Raw genomic sequence first — 22,921 nt, forward strand, 5'->3', positions numbered from 1 at the left:
AGCAAGGGTGCAATAATACTCCAGGCTTTTCTCAACAACAAGAAAAGTCGTGGGGCACGGATGGGGCAATCACATGCCAGGCAGGCCTCAGGCACGGTGCCTGACGTAAGGTCAACAGACCGATCGATGCTGGCACTGATCGGCGTCTAGATCGCCTCTAGAGTTAGGCTTATTTTCGCCTGTTCCTGCTTCTGTCATTCTTCTGCCTGTGTAGAACTCTTCGACACTCAATATATCAACTATCAACGTACAAAGGATTCACGATGACCCCGCTTCATTATCGCTGTTAGCCATGACTGAATACCCACTAGTCCCGACTTCAGTGCACGATTCGCGAGATGATCCTATCGTCAAGAATAGCGAGAACTCGAATACCATCCTCCAGGCGACGAGCCGCGCAGCCGTCACAGGCGCGACACTACTTCCGAGATCGATTGCATCCGTTGTATCGTTCCTCGCCCAGTCAACGTCGCTTTCTCTACGCGTCGGCACGTATTTCGGCGGCGCTGCGATTGGTGGTGCCAGAGTGACAACCTTGACAGGTCTAGAACTGAGCAGGGCCCTTGTTGAAGCTGTCTTGACGAGGGCTGGCCATGAGGTTGCTGGACGTAGCCATGGTGAATACGGCCAAATAGAGGCAGAGTCGTTACTCGAACGCAGTGTGAGTAATGTCTAATATTTTCTCCATCTATCCGACTAATTTTTTTGATTGTCTTCAGTTGGCAGCGTTACATACAACCGTGACGTCGGCTTCCTTCTTTGCGGCCGCCGGGTTTCATTTGTCTGAAGTGGCGCTTTCCTCGATATCAAACGTGTCCCAGAACCTTCTTTATTCCCTAGATGCGATCCTAGGATCAACGGAGTCCTCACGGGCTATTGCATCAATCATTACACTTATTCACCGCGAATTCAGTAAGAATCAAGGAGGAAATAACGATGATTTAGTTGGTGTTGGAGACCTGCTCGTCGGTGCAATTGGATTCGCCTTGCTTCAGCGCTGGGGTAGACGGAATACCGACAGGCAATTACGTGAAAGTGAGGGGGAGGTTACTATATGGGATGTTGTGATATTAGATAACGGTCTCAGAGCCGACGTGATTGGCACCCAGACCCAAGAATATGCGCATGAAACGACGAACAATGCGCACGATTTATCCCGACCCGCTTCGTTTTTGGCTCCTGGAAGGAATGAGGAACCCTTTGAGGCTTTAGAGCACGTAAACTCACTTACCAACGCGTCTATTCGTTCCTGGAACTTCTCATCTGAAGAACAACCTCAACTGTCAGATGAAGATATCCGATTGTATATCATGAAACAGCTACCGCAAGGCAGTCGTGCCTCCGTCAGAACAGAGGTCGTGACAGCACGCACCATTACAGTTGATGTATATGACGACGACACCGCGGAAATTGCTGCTCCACCAGGAACTACGATGGTCGAGGAAAGATTTCACCATGACCACGACACACTAGGAGCAAAGCGCCTTCCTAAGCATACGATAGTATTTCGCACCGCATTTAACGAGTCTCAAAGCGCAGACTTGAACCCAAACGATTTCGGCGCCCATCCAGTCTCGCCTGCTTCGCCGAGACAGACGAGAACTGGTCCAAAAGGATTTCTTCAGCCTAAGACCCTGCCGACCACGTCAAGGGATGCAGGTAAAACCAAGTCAGGTTCGTCTGAATCAGCAAACAAACCTCTACAACCTGCTCTCTCGACGGGGAATGTTACAGAAAAAGAAGAAACGAAACCACTCCAGGTCGCTAGTTCGTCCTCACTGAGTGGCTCTGAAACACCCCGGAATTCTTTTGGCAAAGCATCGCTTTCAAAGATTGCTCAAAAAGTGAAAGCGGGCCCCGTGGAGAAAAATGGTGCGAATAGTAGTAAAAGCCTTGTGAAAAAGGCTCCAAAAAGGACAAACGGCTCTAACTCTCACACAACACCGGAAGCGATGAAGGCCTCTAAGGCTGAGTCTTCAAGTGATACGACCATTGCATCGAACAATCGAATTTCAAGAGCCAGGGAGAATCGACCCCAAACTCCTGCCCTACCAAGCATTAAACCCCCGCCTCGAGTGCCACCAAAAGATTACTCTAGATATCGCTCAACGCCGTCGCCGACGACAGCCAAAACACAGAAACACTTCAGATCCTCGTCCAGAACAGATTATTTTACTGTTAATAACAGGAATAGCGAATCGTTCGGTCCACATACGGATGCTTATTCAATCTGCTCGGTTGACAGCCGCCCTGGATCGGCCTCATTTACTCGAACACACTTCCGCAGCAGCAGCTCATTGTCTAGAACCCGGGCAGAAGACGTCACCATCTTGAACCATGATTCTCCACAAACACCAGGACTATCTCAGTCACATCGACGATCTCAATCTTTTGTTCCTAGTATCTATTCCATGGCGACGGGCTCTGAAACGTCTCTGATTCTCGCTCCCCGGCCACGAAAGAGTGTATATGAGGACGAGTCGACAATTGTCGGTCTCAATCGCAACGGCCTCGTCCCAGGCATATTCCCGCAGAACCACCTAGTCAATAACATTCGACGATTCTGTCGATTCTCATCTGCGTCATATGGCTCCAATGCTCTTAAATTCATGGGGACACCGCACGATCAGAAAATGATTCAGTACTATGATCCAAATAATCACGAACACAGTTCGTTTTCTAATATCACCGGTCTCCCTCCATCTGCCATCCTCCTTTCCTCATATTTTGATCCTGCTGGCGGTACCAACTCTGAGGGAGAGACTCAGTCTGGATTTCCTCTCGTGCACTACCTCTCTCTCGATCACGAATCCAAGGCGGTGGTATTAACACTGCGTGGAACATGGGGATTTGAGGATATCTTAACAGATATGACATGTGACTACGACGATCTAGAATGGCAAGGGAAGAGCTGGAAGGTACATAAAGGCATGCATGCATCTGCAAGTCGACTCCTCGAAGGTGGCGGAGGGAGGGTGATGGCAACAATCAAAGCTGCACTCGAAGAATTCCCAGACTACGGCGTGGTTTTCTGCGGCCACTCACTCGGTGGTGGCGTTGCAGCGCTTCTAGCAACAATGATCTCACAACCAAATGCCTATCCGCAGGGCCCTTCATTCGTGACAGCTTCTGCCCTCCAAGCAGCACGTCCACTGCTTATAACGGCCGATCATCAGCAACAAGCATCCAAGGTCTTCTCACTACCATCTGACCGACCAATACACGTATATGCTTTCGGACCACCTGCATGCATGTCGCCCTTCTTACGCCGGGCTACCCGCGGTCTCATCACAACAGTCATTAACGGCAAAGACGTCGTCCCAAGCCTATCCCTCGGTATCTTACACGACTTCCGATCAGTGGCCTTGTCATTCAAAAACGACACCACAGGCTCAAAATCACACATTCGGTCACGCGTCCTAGAGGGTCTGAGACAGAACATCTTGAACAAATTCTACGTCAACCAGCCCCCCATTCCCATGAACGCAGGCGAAGGTCTCGGGGAAGACAGCTGGGCATGGTCTGCGCTGCAATCCCTGCGCGAAGAAATGACAGCGCCAAAACTCCTTCCTCCCGGCGAAGTGTTTGTTGTAGATACCATGCGTGTCCTGCAACGAAATGCCTTTACAACAAGGACGATGTCGGCACACGATACCCATCCCCAATTAGGACGGCCAGCTACTAGAGTCCAACTGAAGTTCATTCGAAATGTCGATGCGTATTTCGGAGAACTCAATTTCAGCTCCGGCATGCTGGGTGATCACAATCCTGTGAGGTATGAGGCTGGCTTGGCTTCATTAGCTCGAGGGGTCATTGACGAATAAACAATACTATACGAAAATACACCTTCGCGACTGGATTTCGCAAAGCCATGATATTACCACGATTTTTTTTTCCTGATATACTGTCTCTTTCCTAATACGTCACTATATGCGGCACATGTTGCACAAACAAAGACTGATATAATTAGATATACACGCATATGGACTCTCATTTCGGATTTTCATAAATTGATAATGTTTTATATTGATGTTGTTATACCCAATTTCGGTTTCGGTTTGTTTGGTTGGGATTTCATATAGAGGCTAGATATATACAAATAAGATTGCCTATATTTTGATAATAGTAAAAAGAAGTCATTCTATCATTCCCAGATGGTTTAGATTTCCTTGGACCATATCCGTTTTGAAATGTAGGTACGGAGGAAGCTGTATCATGTGGGTATAGTGGTGCATCGAGAACACGATGCTCAACCGGGTGTCATTATTATCATCTAACTCAGACTCTGAATGAACAAGTCCCGAGGAGTCAGGGCGGAATTTGACATTTGTCCACTCGAAAGATCATTTTCTCGATTGTAAACAGTCTTCGGAGTGCCGGGGTGCTGAGAGCATATATCCGACACCGCGTTTTGGGATTTCAATATTTCATATACGGTTCGTGCATCATATTCTGCGCCACAGGTTCTGATCGAGAGCCTCTTCAAAGACGATCGACGAGGTCGATATATCCCTTCGTCTGCAAAGCGAATGTGATATTCAAACATCTTGACGGGTATATGCGGCGGTGAAGAGCTATGGAATCGGAGACTTAAATCCTCGCTACGCTCGAGATATGCTGCGTTTCGAGTAAAGGCATCGATTTGTGTAGCCAAGTCACTGCTTGACTAATGTCCTCAACGGTTTCTCTAGAGGTTGGCTCTTCGAGGATTCTAGAATGTGGCCTTGGCAATAGCTGACGAGTATCTTATTTCGACTGACCATCTTGATCCGTTTTTTTACTCGTTGACGAAGCCAAGCCTTTCCGTGACCTCTCTGCAATTCTTATCTCCAAATCCTGTAACTGCTTCTCGACTGCGAGTTTCTTCGATACTAGGACTTGTCGGGCGCTTTGGAGGGACTGAATTTTCTCGTCGAAGGTTGCTTGGTGGTCCTTTTCAATGATCTGGGGTATGATTTTAGACCAGGAAATTTAAAAAATTGGCCAGACTCGAGTGAATTGTTCAAACCTACCTGTTTCTTTTCTTGTTTGCTCTTCAATTCTGCGCCGTACAGGCTACCCCCAATTGTAATGCTGACTATGGAAGCGGTGAGGAGAAAAGTCCGTGTCGCTTTTGCGGAGGGAGCCATTGTGTATGGGGTTTTGGTTGAATTTTAATAAGAATATTAAATCACAGAGCTCAATAAGTAAATCGTAATGGCCAAGCTATGTACACATGGTTGACGGAAGCTCTCCGGCCCGAACAAAATATACCTTTGTTCTGCCGATCCATACCGCCTTGTGCTTAAGTGGTGCCTGGCCCCGTCGCGTCGTCGCGTCTACCGCGTGGGGAAAACCTAAACGGAAATACATGGCTAACTTCTAGGTCATCGCGATGGATAAGGGTTTGGCTTGATATCTGCTCGCTGCTGAAAGCTGATCCAAAACCTGATATCCGCGTACGATGTCGTCGTCGCTGCAAATACCGCCGTCCGATCGACGGCGTCGCAGGCGTGTCGAAGAAGATTCAGATGACGACGATGAACCATCGACCAGAGGCGCAACCCCCCTTTCGCAGTCTTCCAGCGGCAGCAAACGGATCAAACTCCACCGACGGTCAGAAGTCGTCAACGACGATGAACAGGAGGATGAAGACGATGAGGACGAGGATGAACGGAATGGAGATGGGCCACAATCAAAAGTGTCGTTGAGCAGAGCGAGGCTGCCTGATGGATACACTACACACGGCGATTTTCAACCCGGCGCGATCGTGCGCATTAAATTGACGAATTTTGTCACTTATACATCGGCCGAGTTCTTTCCAGGTCCAAAGCTGAATATGGTTATCGGGCCAAACGGTACTGGAAAGAGTACTCTGGTGTGTGCGATCTGTCTTGGGTTAGGTTGGGGACCACAGGTGAGTGTATCGGAGATTGCTTAATATTTAGGTATTCCAAAACTAACGCCTTGACTTTTTGTGATCAGCACCTTGGCCGCGCTAAAGATGCTTCTGAATTCGTGAAACACGGCTGTAGAGAAGCAACCATCGAAATTGAGCTGGCGCGTGGCCCTCCGTTCAAAACAAACCCAATCATTACTCGCACCATAAAGCATGATGGAAACAAAAACACATTCACTATTAACGGGAAAGACTCCAACCGAAAGCAAGTTCAAAGCCTCGCGCGGCAATTCTCGATTCAAGTAGATAACCTTTGTCAATTTCTTCCGCAAGACAAAGTTAGCGAATTCGCTGCTCTTTCACCCATCGATCTTCTTCAGTCCACTCAAAGAGCTGCTGCCGGCCCTCAGATGATTGAGTGGCATGAGAATCTCAAGAAGCTGAGGGCCGAACAGAAGAAATTGTCTTTGGATAATAAAGGTGATCGGGATCTCCTCACAAATCTGGAAAATCGCCAAGAATTACAAAGGGCAGATGTCGAGAGGATGAGAGAGAGAGCGCAAGTCAAGAGGCGCATTGAAATGCTAGAATTGGCTCGCCCGGTTGTGCGGTTTAAGGATCACACCATCAAATATCAAGAAATTAAGAATGATCGGACGCAACTCAATCATCAACTAGAGGACTTGAAAGCCGAATTGGAACCTGCATTGAGGGCGGTCCTCGAAAAGGAAGATTACTATCGCAAGACAGACGACTTGGTCAAATATAAACGTAAGAAATTCAATAGGGCTGAAATTGCCACCTCCGAAATCGCGAAAAAAATGGAAGCACATGAAGACAAAATGAAAGAGCTCGTCGGGCAGATCGAAACAGAGAGGAAAATAGGCTCAAATCACAAACAAGAAGCGAGCAAAATACAGCAAGCAATCAATCGCTTTACTCGGCAGATGGAGGAAGAGCCAGAAGAGTTCGACCTTGATTCTTATAATGAACGTCTTGTAAGTCTTATCGGAGAGGTATCCTTATTACCAACTAACATTTCACTACTAGCGATCACTGAATAGGGAGATAAGAGACTTGAGAGAGAAAGCTGAAGAGATCAAGGGTGCCCGCATACCTCTGCATGAGAACCTGAATGAAAAGAACAATCAAATAGAAATAGCAGAAAATGAACTTGCAAACCTCGCTTCCCAGAGTGGGCAGCAGGCGGCAGTTCTCAGGAAGGTTTCGTCGGACACATACAAAGCCTATCGATGGCTTCAGGAGAATTCAAACAAATTCGAGAACGAAGTTTTCGGCCCTGCACTAGTCACATGTTCGGTCAAGGACCCCAAATATGCCGATACAATTGAATCTCTCCTGCAAAGAAATGACCTCCTGGCTTTTACTACCCAGAGCACTAAAGACTTTAGAACCTTACAGAAGGCTTTGAATGGGGAGCTACGACTTCATGATGTTAGTATCAGGGCATGCACTACTCAATTGAGTGATTTCAGACCTCCAATTTCAGATGAAGAATTATACGATCTCGGATTTGACGGCTGGGCTAAGGACTACTTGACGGGCCCGGAACCTGTTATAGCCATGCTGTGCAATGAACAATTTCTCTTTAAAACCCCTGTGGTTCTCCGCGACATTACCGACCAGGAATATTCTCGAATGGAAAGCCATGCAGCGATCAACAGCTGGGTCGCTGGAAAGCAAACATATAAAGTGACCAGGAGAAGGGAATATGGCCCCGGAGCGACATCGACTTCAGTAAAGCAAGTGCGGCCAGCAAGAGTATGGACGAATCAGCCAGTAGACCTCTCTATGAAGCAGGAATTACTAGAGACAATTTCACGTTGCAAAGAGGAAAAGGTCGAAATTGAAGAGCAAATAAAGATTCAAAGAGCTGAGTTAAGTCGTATCAGTGAGGAACACAAAACGAAGAACAAAGAACGGGTATGTCAATTCACACACTAAGTGGACTTTTTACTGACTTAACAGATGGATCTGGAGCATGAGAAATCGGAGAAGCAAACGGCACTCGTTAACTTCAGAGCGCTACCAGAACGATTAAGTGTGTTTATGAGTAACTATTGGTGAACGGGCGAACATTGCTAACAAATCGCAGATCAACAAATGGCTAAAAAGAAAGAAATGGACAAGAAATTCGAAAAACTACGCTCACGAGTAAGAGAAATTCGTAGCAGGCAGGACGAGGTTGCAATTGAAAAGGCAGAGGCTGCTACTGCTTACGCCGTACGTCGATTTCATCAAAACTGATTTAGGAACAAGATTGCTAACTTATAGCAGGATGCTGTTGAATCTCTCCGCAAACTTCAACAAGATTTGATGCTAGCAGAATTTCGAAATATAGAAGCTTCGTCAGATCTGGAGAGTGTTAAGGAGCGCAATATTGAGATTCAGAACATACTCAAAGCCAAGGAACAGGAAGTTGAAGAAGCGACCCGTTTACTGAGAGAGGCAAGCCTCCTCGGTGTACAATATAGAAACGAGGCAAATAAAATTCTGGCGCTGGCTAGAAGTCAGCCGGACCTCTCTGAGCTACTCCTTGATCAATGCAAAGAGATGACTTCCGACCAGCTAGAGGCTGACATTGATTCGGAGAAGGCACGCCTAGAATTGGCACATGAAGGAAGTGCTGGCTTGATCAAAGAATATGAGGATCGTCAAAAGGCCATCACCAAGCTTCAAGAAAAGCTTTCGAGATACCAAAGCAAGCTTGCCGATTACGAACATGCTATTAATGAAATTCGGGAAGAGTGGGAGCCAAGACTGGATGCTCTTGTACAAAAGATCTCCGACGCATTTTCTGACTCTTTTGATCGTATCGGCTGTGCCGGACAAGTCAGCGTTGACAAAGTCGAAGATGAGCCTGGCCCCAACGGCGAAAGAGGCGGAAGCGATTTCGACCAGTGGTCCATTCAGATTCAGGTCAAGTTCCGTGAGCATGAAAATTTGTCACTCCTCGATTCACATCGGCAGTCTGGAGGCGAGCGTGCCGTTAGTACAATTTTCTATCTCATGGCACTCCAATCTCTTTCGGCGTCTCCGTTCCGTGTTGTGGACGAGATCAATCAGGGTATGGATCCAAGAAACGAAAGGATGGTACACGAGCGGATGGTTGATATCGCATGTGCGGCTCGTACTCCCGTTGAAAGCGGTGCTGACGACTTGACCGGGGCTGGCGGAAGTCAATATTTCCTGATCACACCTAAACTACTAAATGGATTAGTTTATAAACCCGGTATGAAGGTTTTGTGTATCGTCAGTGGCGAACACGTGCCAGCCGATTACAGCACAATTGATTTTGGCCGAGCTATCCAAACAATGAGCAAAATATCCGGTATCCCGGCGAGGACAGCACCGAACAATCTCGCCAGAGAGAAAGGGAAGGGAAGGGCCATGGACAGCGGACGGCGAGGTAGTCATATTGGAGTTAGCATGCGGGCTTGATTCATTTGAAATAATAATTTCTGTATATGTTTATGTCTGTTTATATACCAAGTCGGAACTGGGCGTTAGAGTTGAACTTCTATTGGCATTACCATGCTTGTTATTCAGCCAATCCGATGTTATTGTGCTTACGAATTCTGGCCCGCTCAGAAGCACCAGTCGATGAGTCGATGAGTCGATGGAAATCTATATGTATATAATTCCTAGTCAACCTTGGTCTTAGTGACCTTCATTCTGATGGCTCTGCTTCCCCATTCCTGGCCCCTTATGCAAACCTACAGCCCTCTGGATCCAAATATTTGCAGCACAACCAACTCCTCCTTCCCTCATACACTCTCTACTCACAATCTCATCTACTAGCTGTTCCACATCCACCGGCCAAGCTTTCCCTTTTCCTCTATTATGGATCCATCTCTGCGCCATCGATTTCCGGCCCCCGATAACAGCCATATTCCTCGTACTCGGGATCCGAAGAAGTGTTTTTTCCACATCGTTCTCACCATATCCAATCTCCATAGCGATGCTCATTGTCTTTGCTGTCAGTGAGCCGTACATGGAGTTCAAGACCGCCGTGGAATTGGGATCAGAGCCTGGCTGGGATGTACTCGCGGCTATTTTGGACGCGCGCAGAGCCTTGAGGTCCCCGGTTGCTGGCTGTTCGCCGTCGTCTCGCGTCTCGATGTTAGTAGAGTGGTCCTTTTCTTGATTTTTATTCTTTTTGCTCTGTTTTGGAGGCGGGTAGCGATATCTCGCGCCAGAAAGAGAATGAGAACAGCATGGTATGGATATAAACGGTAATGGAAATTCTGGGCAGGCTAGTACGGCCATTAACGGTGTCCAGACGGTCAGCTCGTCGGCATGGTTGGATATTATGAATGTGTTCTTGGGGAAGTTGCCGGTATGATATTCAATGCCCATATTCACTAGCTCGGTTATGGGGCTGTCGTCTATTTGTGATGCTTCGTCAACGAAGGGCCCCGGAATATACAACGATTCCTTCAAATTATCCTGTATCCAGTCCGGGAATATCGACCATGATTTTCGTCGACGTGCATCAAATCCCCAGCCCTTATACCCTTCCATCAGGAGGATGTAGACCAGAACGCCATTTCCACAGGCAACATCCACGAATCCTGGAAACTCGACATCTTCTTTTTCCGGATTCTCCTTTTCGGCTCTTGGTATCACGCCATACATACCCCTCCAAAGCTCGATTAGGAATGCAGCGATGGACAGATCTTCAAAGACATGCTTTGATGGCTCTGTTTCTTCAACCCAGCTCTGACAGAGGTCCTGTGCATATGCTAGTTTCAGGCGTGAGTAGGTATCTTGGATCCGATGGCGAGGTATAATGTTGTCTTTTGATGGGTTGTAACTTTCGTCAGCTTGTTGTTTGCCTTGTTCGGCAGTGTGTTGATTTGTTGATGAGGTAGAAGACGGGCGTGTATTTCGAGCTAGACGGATGCTTGTATTCAGAAGGGATTGTAAGGTTCGCTCCAGTCTTATAGGGAATGGATCAAAGTTTTCTGAAGATGAGAATGGGAGGATGTGTAGAGACAGCGTGCCTTTTCCCAGACATTGGGGCTTTTCGTCACCTGTTGTTGGTGACAGTTCACCAGGCGGCGATGTTTTTTCATAATCATATATAAACGCCAGTCCCCGAACCAACGGGTGGTAGAACGGAACGTCATGAACGGCCTTAATATGCGGGAAATATACATATATTAGTCTTTCCACCGTCTTATTTTCTGTATCCAAAGATACCGTTGTTTGATTATCGTAGATGTGACATGTCTGATCGATCGGTTTATCGATATTCAGATTCCGGGGTACGAGTTTTCTGACAACAGTTCTTCTCAATTCAACACTGGGGATTTCCAGCGGCGCAATTGTTTCCACCGGTAATTTCTTCTCTTCCTCTTTCTCTGCCTGTTCAATGTCTGAATGCGGTTCATCATCTAATGAACATTTCGAAGCAAACAATTTTTCCTTCTCTTCCGGCGTTTTCAATTCACCGGTACTGTCGAATAGAATATCTGCACGGAATAGATGCGGTGAATTCATGTTTGGATTTCCAAGCAGGAAGTTCGTCATGTTGTACATGACGTCTGATGTGAAGGGGAGATCCGCTTGAATGAGATCCGGGGATGTAACCCAGCCTCCACGGGCAGGATCTCCTGGAAATGGCTCTGACTCTCCATTTTCCATAGAATTTTCTGTATTCTTATTGTTCTGTGTTTTCTGATAATCATTCCAAATACCGCTGCTGATTGGTGACGGCACGATCGTCTGACTGAGAGGCTTCCCAGAGAGTTGGGAAGGGTCTCGCACAGATACTGGTTTTCGACGCATGATTGTTCTCTAAAATAATATTATTCCCTTTTTTTCGCACCCAAGTTCTGCCCAAAGTTGATGTTATTTCAGGCTCTGATAATTTTCGTTCATCTTCTACCTCGTATTTCATCAAGTGGAACACCCCTAGTCTTTTCCTGAAAGTGCATCACCATGAAAATCAACAAGTGAAAACGGTTACCAATGGAAACACAACGTATAGTTACGTAGATTATAGCATTGCTTCTCTCGTCATGGTTGAAGTGGGGGTTTTCGAAATGTTCATCCATCTTTCTTATCGATAAAGACTTGATACGACGGGGTTAGACAGGTCATGTGATTTGAGTTTTTACATGGCAACATTCAGCTATGTTTGTCCAAGGAATTAGCGAAGATGAAAATTTGATGATGCAACATCAAGTTGATTAAGGTATCTCAAATGTGACAATCGAACACTGAAGATGGGAGAACATATATTGGTCTGGAGTTTAGTAATAGTAGTCACACTAACCATCTACAATTTTCAGTGATTAAGCTAGGCATAATCGACATTTACAATGTCGATAAATTTTATGAACATCCGAAAGTGAACGTTCGAGGACAAAAGAAAAAGTAGAACCCCATGCACCGTACGCCTTGCTGATGATAGGCGATATGATACAACTAATAAGAAAACCCAAATCTAGATACTTGAAACCAAAAAAAAAACCAATAAACTCCATCAGGGCAATGCAGGATATAGAATAATGCCTATCAAGGACCAATAAGACTCGCCAATCGACCTCTCCATTCATTCAACGTCTCATCCTTTGACGAACACTCCGTCCGCGCATCCCTCAACTCCCTTTCCAACGTGTCATTTCGTGCGCGCAGACGGTCGATTTCATGCGCCGCTGCCTCGCCCTTGGCTGCCTGTTCTCGGAGTTGGGTTACCTCTGCTTGCGAAACATTGACTGGTTGGACGGCTTGCGCGGATCGTTGCGATAGTTTGATTTGATTATCTCTGATCCGCACGTCCTGGCGAAGTTTCACCACCTCGGCTTCCAACTCGTCAATGCGTTGGCGCAGAGATGTTGCGCTCTCGAGTTCGCGATACAGAACCCACAGGGCAGAATCGACTTCAGAAGAAAGAGTCGCAAATCGGGATTTGCGCGCGTGTGAATCGAGCATGGAGAAACTTTGGTTTGTTGAAGTAGATGGCATGGGCAGATCATTGCGGCGTGTTGTGGAAAGCGATCCGGAGCGAGGCGCTGGTTTTGGAGTCGAGGAGGACGAGGTGTATGGCGATGAGTTACGGATATAGTTCAGAGCAGTAGAAGTAGGTGGATGAGGTTGTGAAGACACCGATCTCGATATTCCAGCCAGAATAGAAATGGCTTGTGAATCTTCTGCGGTAGTGTCATTTGTCGGCGTCCCCGACGAATGACTAACCTGGTAGTCCGCATTTCCTGTTGTTAAAATATTTTGTGAGCTTGGAGGTGACGCTGGCGGCGTTACTGTTGGCGGTTCCACATGCCAATTACGCTGGACACAGACAAGACAAAACCACTGGCGTTGCTCATTATACAGCGACCCTGCCGGCATACAGTCATCATGAAACGATCGCCGGCATGTGTAACAAGGGACAAGAGATTGCGTTCGAGGGCGATTGCACGTCATGCAATAATCGTCGTGGACAGAGCCATGACCTGAGCAACCACATTAGTTTCCGTAGCCCCCTAAGAAGGGACACGAATATACTCACGTCGCCAGTTCTGATACGACTTTATTTGCGACTCAATAGGGATTTTCGAATATGCATCGACCAAGACTTCAAGCGACGGACGCGCAACACCCGACGCTGGATCCCATGTAACCTTCTCTATGAGGTCTTCCACCCTTCCATCGCTGAGAGCTGGAGAGTCCATATGTTCGCGTGTTGAATGGCCAAAGTCGTTGGGAGTATTTTGTGACGATGATTGTTGCTCTTCCAATTTTGGTTTTTTGGGGCGTGGTTCGGCAGGAGAAGCGCCAGCGGTATTGGTGGCGGGATCCCTGGCCAGGTTTGGCGGAGGCCAGATGAATTTCGTCCTCGTTCGTGGCATGTCTTGTATATATTGTAGATTTGGGCCACAACAGAAATCCAAATGAAACAAAATAAACGTTGCGCGGCGAGCGCAAAGATTGAATTGAGATTATTAAGATGTGCTTTACTGAGCAAGCGGAATTAGTTATTAGTTAGCCCGGAGAAAACGGAAGTAACGGGCGGCTTGATAAGCACACGATTTGTTAACTTAGTTAAACTGCAGAATATTGAATAACAGATGACTGATTATTATTTCCAATAAGGCTAGAAAAGTGATTATTACCAATTTATTTGAGATATTCTGGAATATTACTGATCAAGACCCATCCATACTTGACTTTTCCAGTTTTGTTGTCAATTACCGATTACTAATCGATCCGCCTTGCACGATCAAAAGGCGATGAATCGAATCCAGTTCCTTTTGTGCACAGAAAATATCGAGTCTATTTAATAAATACTGTGGAACATATAACTATCTCAACTCTAGGACTGTTTAACAAGAGGACTAGACGAGGTCAACCAATGAGAAGTTGATTTCGAAGTTCATACAAGATCAGGTATAAGAATAAATACGAAATGCTTGAGCAGGTCTCGTCTCCTAATCCACATTTGTAATAGTGAATACCTTTAGGAGCGCATGACCTGCATAGACTAGTTGATTATGTGACTTCATCTTTCTATGTGATATGCCTATCAACATAACACCGAATCCACCTACAAGAAATCCACATCTTACATTCGGAAATTCGGCATTCTTATATTGTCCCTTCACAAAGGTTTATCCAATAAACCAGCATCCTGGATTCAACATGCTTTTGTTGAATTGATGACGCCGAAATCTGCGTTATCCATTTAAAAGCGTCCAACGCATCCAATTTCATGAATTTTCTCATGTTAGAGCTATTGTCCGAATCTAAGGCCTCTCAATAATCCTTTAGAGAAGGCCCTAAATACTGGATACAAATATGATATGAAAATAAACTTCAGTAAGACAATGGTTTTTAAAGTACTTCACGATTATCAATCTTAGTCAGCCGCAGAACCAACCACTTACTAACAGCGGGGCTGGACGTCATCGAGGGGAACTCGGCAGAATCAACGGTCCTCTAAATATCCCACGAAAGAGAGTAATTTAGAATTGAATACTCTCAATTTGTGTAAAAATAAGTCCCGACTTGACGTACTTGTTGCAATTGAATTTATTCCGCTGTTTCCTGCCTCCGGTCGTCGTGCCTGACGACCGCCACAACCCGCAAGAGAAGAATGCCAACTCCAAGATGCTTCATTGTGCGCCACGGTGAGACTGAATGGTCTCTCAATGGCCGACACACGGGCAGCAGCGACATTCCTCTAACAGCCAACGGCGAGAAGCGCGTCAAGGCCACCGGGAAAGCACTAGTAGGGAATGATCGACTAATCGCACCGAAACGACTCGCGCATGTGTAAGCAAACAAACAAACACATATCTATTACCTCTCTCCCACACGCTCATGAGATTGAATAAATCAGATACGTCTCCCCCCGCAAACGCGCCCAGAGAACCTTCGAACTCCTCCAAATTGGATGCAAAGAGCGAGTCCCGTGGCAAGAGGCCAGCAGCCCGGAAAGCGAAGGACAAATTCAAACCGAAGCAAACATCGATATCACGGATGCCATTCGAGAATGGGACTATGGTGAGTATGAAGGGTTGAAGAGTTCTGAAATCAGGACTCTGCGAGAGAAGAACGGTCAAGGGTCATGGGATATTTGGAGAGATGGATGTCCCGGAGGAGAGTATGTTGCCCCAATATATTCATATATTCATTTTTTGGAAAGAATAAATCGATTGATGATTATCGAAGGTCTCCCGAGGATGTTTGCCGTCGACTCGATGCCCTGATTGCCGAGATTCGAGAGAAACACCACCAAAAAAGCTTCGACGGCTCGGATGATGAGAAAGCCGATGTCCTCGTCGTCGCACATGGTCATATATTGCGAGCTTTTGCAATGCGATGGGTCGGAAAACCGTTGACCGAAACGTCACTCATTCTGGAAGCAGGGGGGGTCGGAACATTGAGGTATTGTTTCCATATCACCAGAGAGCGCATGTTTGTCAGCTAACAGGCGTACGTAATAGTTATGAACATCACAACATCCATGAGCCTGCTATCATCCTTGGTGGTGGCTTTGTGGTGGAGGGTTGAATTGTAAAGGCGGCGCATCGTCATAGTAAATAGCAATAGACAGTTCCGTTCGTAAGACAAGAATATTGAAATCTTCTTCCATCGAGTCGCTCAAGTATAAAACTCCCTCACTCGTCCTTAATAGCTGTCTCATTCCCATTTTCATTCCCCTCATTACTAGCATTATTAGACGCCTTCACACCCTCCTCTCCCAACACCTTCGCCGCCCCCATAAACATGCCCCCGATATACCCACCCAGAAACCGCATATCGCCAGCCTGCACGGCCGTCATGCGCACCAAGTTCTCGGTATCTGCTAAGTGGGCATTCAATTGTGCGAGCTGGGAGTGAAGATGGGCGTATTGTCGTGATTTGGTTATGGACATGGCAGATGCCGCCGCGTTTGTGTTTGCTGACACACCAGAGGTTGGCATGATGGATGTGCGAGATAGGGTTTGGGATTCATGGCGTTTGTGGGAATTTCCTGGCAATGGGGGAGGCATTTTGCAGAGATTGAAACTTTTTGGTTCTGGGAATTGTGTTGTTGATAGAACGAAGTGGAAGTTCTATTTGGTTTGTTTTGGCGGGATCATCGATATAATCACGTGACTGTGGCATATCAAATTCAACATGCAGGATCGCGATAACTCTACAATTATTACACATAGTAAAACTTAGTACTACTGAGTATGCTCTATAATTAGTTTATCATTGATAAGGATCGTGCATGTTTACACAAATTAAGCCATTGAGGCTGTAACGTCATGTATCGGATTAATAAAGGTAACTGAAATCCTTCACTCGTTTTGTACGCCAAAAAAACCCTTAGCACAATAAACTGAAGCAGCAAAGGCTGGTTAGCGACTAGAATAACATGAATCGATGATGTATCAAAGGATCGCCAGACGCGTATCCGAAGTTAAGTCACGCATAAAAGGGAGCCGTGTTCTGAGTGAGGAAGATAATGCGCCAAAGATGCAGTATACAAACTGTCATACAAGTTGAAAACAATAATAAGACAGTCATAGGATGAGGATGAGGGTGAGGATGATGACAATATGATAGCGATAAGCATGATGTGATTACTGGGAGTATTATACTGTCCCCGGTTTCATAATAATAAAGGAAAACGCAATGTTCGAAAATGAGAGAATAGACATGCAGAGCCGTAGTCTAAACAATCAAAACACAGAAAACAAAAGAAAGGAAACCCCGATATTCCCTATAAGTTCAAGAAAGGCAATCTGTCTGGCAGAGAAGTTGAATCGCCAGGTATTCGCAGCTTTCTCGTCTAGTCATTATAAATTCATGTGTAGTTAAGACGTATTGTGTAACGAATCGAAGCGATGTCCAGAATATTAAATAGAATTTGTCGAAGAAAGTATGTGTCAAGTCGATCGTCAAGTGACACGTTGAGAGCCATCGACTATATGTATGGACGTACCAATGCATTTCCAAATCGAGCCAAAAATTCGTAGTACACGTGGGAATTCTCGAGGTAGAACGCTTAGCGAACGGGCATGGCCATGGGATGACCGAGGCTGATCTGGCTACTATGAGCCGAGTTTTCGGAATCAAGATTCGCACTCGCTCCACTATCACCACTCGCTCCGCTGGCGCTCGCACTTCCAGTCAGACTTCGAACGTTTTGAGAATTCTTGACTGGATATGAATTGCTCACCCCAAGATTTTGTTCCACTTGTTGCGCTGCCATCGCGTTTCCATGACCAGGAGGATATCTAGGGACAGGTGCCCGCATATTTGGAGGAGATGGGCGGTTATGAGGTGGCATGCCGTTTGGACCCCCATATGGATGTTCTGACGAGGTGAATGGACGACCCATTCCTCGCCCGCCGGGAAATGGTGAAGCTGGCGATGCACTGGTTCGTCTGCTCGGAGGATAAGGCCCTGGGGGGGCGAAGTCGCCCATACGACTCATGGTTGACAGAGAATTTGCTCTAGAGTCGATGTGCATTTCTTTCCGGTCAACGTTGCCATATCGATTAGACGAGTAACCCATCATCGGGTCATCCATGAGGGAAGCATGGAGAGTAGGAATATCTTGCATCACGCGAGAAGTGGCGTTTTTGCGTCCACCCGGAGAGGGACCAAAAAAGCGGCTCATAGATGATGGTGGTCGCGAATTCGGCATTCCCATGTCAGGATTTCGACGTAATTGACTAGCACTGGGCGCCTTCCTCGTTCGTCGAGATGTGACACTCATCATGTCGATACTTTCGGGATCGAGTCCTGGAGGCGGACGGAAGTCCATTGGATCAATAAAGTCATCATCGTCTTCTTCGTCAAACGCATGCTGTGGTGGTTGTCCACGACGAGGACCTGGGGGGCCACGCCTCATTCCCATTTCGCGCTCACGAAGCTGCAGCTCTCGCTGTCGAAGTGCTATTTCACGCTCGCGCAGAGCAATATCAGGAGGAATGCCTGGTCCGCCGTTAGGAATATCGGGAATATGAACCCCATTGCCATTGGGAGCTCCGTCAGCAGGGTATTCGTCGTAGACAACAAGATGACTAAATTCTTCCAGTCCATTCTCATCATACGAGGCATCACGAGGGAGCCGTGTTGGCCCAGCTTGTGCACTGGGTGGCCTCATTGGGCCATTCATAGGTCCGTTCATTGGTCCATTCATCGGCGGCCCTCGTCTTTGATGTGGTGGCGGCATGCCCATGCCCATGCCCATTCCAGATGCTGTTCGGCTTGAACGCATGCCATTGGTGATTGGCTTTTGCGTGGGGGGTATAGACGATGTCCTTGGGGGAAGGTGGGAGGCGATTGGTGGTGGTGACTCGGATTGTACAGGCTTGTTCTGATTGACGATGTTGACATGATGAAGCATAGCGTAGATGGTCTCTATCCGAGGTAAACGGATGTTGCTTTCCATTGCCAGACGCACCGGCGATCCCAGATACGTTTCAACCTCCATAGGTCGGCGAGCCAGAAAGTCTTGGTACATGACACTTTGAGATTCAACGGCCGACATTTTCTCAATTGTCTTCTCCCGGAAATCAGAACCGAATGAGCAGCCTTGAGACGTCGCCAACTGGATCAATTCATCGATGACATCGTTGATCAATTGTCCCACGCCTACTTTCTCCAAAAGCTGGGTATGGTTGGGTGTATCAAACAGGACGCTAACTGGATGGAATGCAACGGGACTGCCATAGTGTTAGCAATGTAGAGTAATTGGAGGAGACAACCGTACCCAATCATTCGCTCAAACTGTTCTTGTCTAATATTGGACGACACCTTGCAATCGACTTGGCCCGAACTCAGAGTTATGGCGAGTGCAGAGGCCATGTCATTCTGGATGGCGGCGGGGATCGAAGGGTTTTTGCTGGCAGGGCCAACCCACATTTCGGATGAGCCCTCATGCTCGAAGTCGCTCACGGCTGTTTGGGTCAGGTCGACATTTGAAACCAAAGACAAAACGACATTGGTAGGAAAGCGCTGTTCTAAATGTGATTCGACGCCCAAAGTGTTCGTTGTATTGACCAGAATACATGTATGTTGGGGGGTGACGACAGATTCGATGACCGATCCTAGGTCAAAAATATCGGGCAGGGCCTTGACACACAGAATAACATAGTCGTAAGCGTTTTCCCGTGAGGCAGCATCTTCTGGTGATCGCACGACTAGACGGTTCATCAGCTTTGTTGTATAGGATAATGGCGGTCGGGTAGACTTACCATGGCGGGGTTTGAAACGTTCATTTCCGAATGTTTTAGACCTAGTAACAAGCCGGTTAGCATCTATCCGGGCGTTCCGCGAGTCGAGGATGCAGGGGTTTTTGCATACCGGAATGACACGCCATATTGGGCGACGGCTTCAAAGTTTGACTTCCACACCAGGGTCACATCGCATGAGTTAGTTGCCTGCAGCCTCCACGACAGAAAGGCCGAGACTGCATTACCACCGACTACACAAAATTTCATTAGTCTTCGCTTCCCCATGATATGATTTGATGTGTGATAGGTGATGGATGGAGGGTAAATAGATGTGAAATAAACGAGAAAAGAAAATTCTATAACACCGGATGTCTGGAAAGACAGAAGGGCGAGGGAACAATGGCGGCAGCGTACCTGATAGAATGCGAAGTCGGGGCGGCGAGGGAGCCATTGTGACTGCAGGGAGGGAAGCCGCTTTGGAGCAGACGGGTGCGAGAGGAAGGAATCACCGGCGGTTCCAGTTCGATGGCTCCAGTATTCTCGTTGTCGTGTTCAAAACAAAGCGTGTGGGAGCGATGGGAAGGTGCGATCGATGGTCAATGATGGATCCGCACAGTGAGCGAGGGCAGCGTGAGAAACGAGACGATGGACCGATGTATCGTCAAAAAAAATGCCAGGACGAAAACGAACGACAGCGGCAAGCCCGGGAGGCGCAGGAGAAGGAGGGCGAGCGAGTCGCAGATGAGAGAAGGGGAGAGGAGAGAGGAGAGAGCGAGCAAGCCTGGCAGGTGGTGACTCTGGTGAGGCGGTCGGTAGTAACGAGAGACTGCAGAGGGAGAAAAGGCACACTCGGCGTCGAGGATAGGAGGGCCGTGGTGGTGATGGAGGAGGACGGGAAGATGGAAGGAGCAGCAAGCAGCAAGCAGCAAGCAGGCAGTTAGGGCGGCGGGCGGCCCGTAAGCAGTTAGTTAAGAATACCGTTGGCGACGAGATAGCTGGACGCTAGCTAGAAAGTGAAAAAAAGAAATACGCAGCAGAGGCAGAAACAGAAACATTGATGACTGGCTGGGGCTCTTGGGATGGCTCTGGCTCTGGCTCTGGGAAGGCTCTGGGCTGTTGGGCTGTGCAAGGGAAGGAGCCACTGCCAACGGTCCATGCCGGGCTAGGCTGGATGCGGCCGCCGGAACGGGCGCGCATTATTATAATTAATATTATGGATACCATGGATATGCACTGTGCGATAAAGCTATTATTATCTCTATCTTCTATCGCTGGCTTGACCCTCGACAATTCTCCTGTATTTTCATCACGATACCCCCTCGCTCCAGGGTCTGGCTATCAGCACACCTCGCCTGCTCAAGCTTGGCCGAGTGAGACAAGCCTGCGAGCAAATGCTTGCGCGAGACAATCACGAAAGCGCCAGTCGTCAGCAACCGCAGCTGCAGTCTAGAGCAGTGCAGGGTACGCAAGCTGCTCCATCGCCGTCTGGCTGCCTAGACTATCGATGCGAAGTTGGTTTTGTTTCGATTTCGCTTTGCCCATTTGAAAGGCAAAACAGAAGAGAGTACAATCAAATTATATCTTCGCATTAAAATAATCAGTCGACCCCACGACGACAACCAGTGGTTATTGCCTCCGACCGAGACAGACAATGAGCCACAAGTCAGCATTATTGGATAATTACATGTCGTATCGTACGTATCCATTCCTTGTTCTTGACTCTTAGCAGGTGTAATTAATTAATTAATATGCCTGCGAGAAACAAAGCTAATAATAACTCAACAGCTAAGGCTTGCCCTACATCGGGCCTAGAGCGGGCATGGGCCGCTGGTCGACGGCACTAGCAGCTTAGACGCGATCGGATCGAGGCAGCTGGCTTTACGATTTCAGGCGTTGTACTACGGAGTACTGTACTACTGCAATCTACAATAGAAAAAGGAGAGCTCAGCCGAATAAGACGCTAGCAATGAAGCTGGCACCGGCGATCATGCAACAACAGCACAGCTCCGAGCACACTACTACAGTCTACTGATAATGCTTGTCATCTCCGAATCAATAGATCAATCCCATCCCAATCCAATCCACCCGTCGATGCCAGCAGCATGCATTCCGCAGAAGCATTGACCGCCGTCGTATAGCATACCAGAGCAGTCCTGCGCCAGGCTTGATTGGCTTGTGATACACACCGTATTTTTTTTTCCAGCCCCCACGAGGAACGCATCATAACGCGACAACGCGTGCGAAGAAAGTAAAGTAAATAATAACCCCGGAAAGGGGGTGGATGTGGAAAATGTCAAAACGCGACCGTTTTCGGGCATTCACAACCACAGCGATCAGCCGGCTACAGCCAATTGATTGGCTTGACTGGCAATATCATGCCTATCGAAAGGCATCGCTCCATGATCGGCGACGAACACGACGTTCGTCACCATTCGTGATGTGTGCGGTCGCAAATTAGCCTGGCTCCGGGCTCGCACACAGCCACACCGTTGACCCTGATCCGGCGATCATTGTTCATAACTTATTATGATCCCAATCCATATTCAATGAATCGTATGACGCAGACTGGTATACAATCCTACATAATGTATTTATAACCGTTTTAAATCTTCACCGCTGCAGTTGCTGAGTGGACGGACTACAACTTACCAGCCACCCCTGTAATTGCCATTATAGATCCCGTTCTATCCGTGGCAAAGTACAGCACACTGATTCGTTGTACACTGCCGTACGACAGGTGAACGGCAAAAATGAATTGAACTTGCTGGGCCCGACCTATACCCAGCTGCACTACTGTGAAGCCAGCGTTCTGCCCTGAAAGCCCAGTCCAACCTACGTCCCCACCACGATCCACAGTGATTTCACCCAGAAAACTTGGCAGATTTAATTCTTATTAGGGAGAATTTATTCTCGACTTTACGTATTGAAGTCAATACGTAATAAATGTAGTCATTATAGCTGTTGCATATTAATGAGCAGATTGGATATCTTTATTTTCATGGCCCAGAATTCGAAGGATGGCTGATTGTCTACATTATTACAACTTGGGATCCAAAGGACTGATTATTCCTTTCAGCATTATGGAGTTCAGATTGTTGGTTGGGAATGTATTGCCTAGCATATAAGTTTTGTTCGTTGGTAAATATTAAGATACCCCTTAAGGGAGGGACAAACAACCTTCAGAATATCAACAAATATATATATATATATATATCACACTATATGACGTCATTCGCTGGAACATTGAAACTAACATTGACATATCTTTTGAATAGGATCATTCTCTTTAACCTTCTTCTCAAGTCCTATGGACCCAAGATTCTGATTTCTTCACCCT

At 47.2% G+C, this 22,921-nt stretch overlaps 9 protein-coding genes across 9 annotated transcripts; 4 read left to right on the top strand and 5 right to left on the bottom strand.

The window, feature by feature from the left end:
- Positions 1–292: 292 nt before the first annotated feature.
- BGW36DRAFT_285266 (putative lipase) lies at positions 293–3,824 on the top strand (the record flags this gene model as incomplete). Its single annotated transcript, XM_046210307.1, has 2 exons — positions 293–661; positions 720–3,824. The coding sequence occupies 2 exons, from the start codon at positions 293–295 to the stop codon at positions 3,822–3,824; spliced, it is 3,474 nt and encodes a 1,157-aa protein (XP_046078215.1).
- A 922-nt stretch (positions 3,825–4,746) lies between these two features.
- BGW36DRAFT_285461 (uncharacterized protein) lies at positions 4,747–5,129 on the bottom strand (the record flags this gene model as incomplete). Its single annotated transcript, XM_046210318.1, has 2 exons — positions 4,747–4,944; positions 5,013–5,129. The coding sequence occupies 2 exons, from the start codon at positions 5,127–5,129 to the stop codon at positions 4,747–4,749; spliced, it is 315 nt and encodes a 104-aa protein (XP_046078216.1).
- Positions 5,130–5,443: 314 nt separating this feature from the next.
- BGW36DRAFT_422146 (structural maintenance of chromosome complex subunit SmcA) lies at positions 5,444–9,340 on the top strand (the record flags this gene model as incomplete). Its single annotated transcript, XM_046219661.1, has 6 exons — positions 5,444–5,896; positions 5,965–6,876; positions 6,929–7,822; positions 7,868–7,940; positions 7,995–8,122; positions 8,177–9,340. 6 exons carry the CDS (start codon positions 5,444–5,446, stop codon positions 9,338–9,340), a joined length of 3,624 nt encoding a protein of 1,207 aa, XP_046078217.1.
- Positions 9,341–9,559: 219 nt separating this feature from the next.
- On the bottom strand, positions 9,560–11,692 carry BGW36DRAFT_286256 (uncharacterized protein; the record flags this gene model as incomplete). The annotated part of the gene is made up of 2 exons (XM_046210395.1): positions 9,560–11,514; positions 11,602–11,692. 2 exons carry the CDS (start codon positions 11,690–11,692, stop codon positions 9,560–9,562), a joined length of 2,046 nt encoding a protein of 681 aa, XP_046078218.1.
- Positions 11,693–12,424: 732 nt separating this feature from the next.
- On the bottom strand, positions 12,425–13,755 carry BGW36DRAFT_353999 (uncharacterized protein; the record flags this gene model as incomplete). The annotated part of the gene is made up of 2 exons (XM_046213487.1): positions 12,425–13,359; positions 13,416–13,755. The coding sequence occupies 2 exons, from the start codon at positions 13,753–13,755 to the stop codon at positions 12,425–12,427; spliced, it is 1,275 nt and encodes a 424-aa protein (XP_046078219.1).
- Positions 13,756–14,999: 1,244 nt separating this feature from the next.
- BGW36DRAFT_285820 (phosphoglycerate mutase family protein) lies at positions 15,000–15,919 on the top strand (the record flags this gene model as incomplete). Its single annotated transcript, XM_046210356.1, has 4 exons — positions 15,000–15,178; positions 15,246–15,509; positions 15,578–15,793; positions 15,853–15,919. 4 exons carry the CDS (start codon positions 15,000–15,002, stop codon positions 15,917–15,919), a joined length of 726 nt encoding a protein of 241 aa, XP_046078220.1.
- BGW36DRAFT_15824 (DASH complex subunit Hsk3 like-domain-containing protein) lies at positions 15,821–16,483 on the bottom strand. The gene has a single exon (XM_046209561.1). It carries the CDS (start codon positions 16,399–16,401, stop codon positions 16,027–16,029), a length of 375 nt encoding a protein of 124 aa, XP_046078221.1. The 5' UTR covers positions 16,402–16,483; the 3' UTR covers positions 15,821–16,026.
- A 922-nt stretch (positions 16,484–17,405) lies between these two features.
- BGW36DRAFT_422151 (ketopantoate reductase PanE/ApbA-domain-containing protein) lies at positions 17,406–19,869 on the bottom strand (the record flags this gene model as incomplete). The annotated part of the gene is made up of 4 exons (XM_046219662.1): positions 17,406–19,074; positions 19,122–19,551; positions 19,606–19,646; positions 19,715–19,869. 4 exons carry the CDS (start codon positions 19,867–19,869, stop codon positions 17,406–17,408), a joined length of 2,295 nt encoding a protein of 764 aa, XP_046078222.1.
- An 83-nt stretch (positions 19,870–19,952) lies between these two features.
- On the top strand, positions 19,953–20,525 carry BGW36DRAFT_422152 (uncharacterized protein; the record flags this gene model as incomplete). The annotated part of the gene is made up of 1 exon (XM_046219663.1): positions 19,953–20,525. The coding sequence occupies one exon, from the start codon at positions 19,953–19,955 to the stop codon at positions 20,523–20,525; it is 573 nt and encodes a 190-aa protein (XP_046078223.1).
- Positions 20,526–22,921: the final 2,396 nt, after the last annotated feature.

Source organism: Talaromyces proteolyticus, assembly GCF_021365285.1.
Source record: "Talaromyces proteolyticus strain PMI_201 chromosome Unknown BGW36scaffold_1, whole genome shotgun sequence".
In the NCBI taxonomy this organism is placed as follows: Eukaryota; Fungi; Ascomycota; class Eurotiomycetes; order Eurotiales; family Trichocomaceae; genus Talaromyces; species Talaromyces proteolyticus.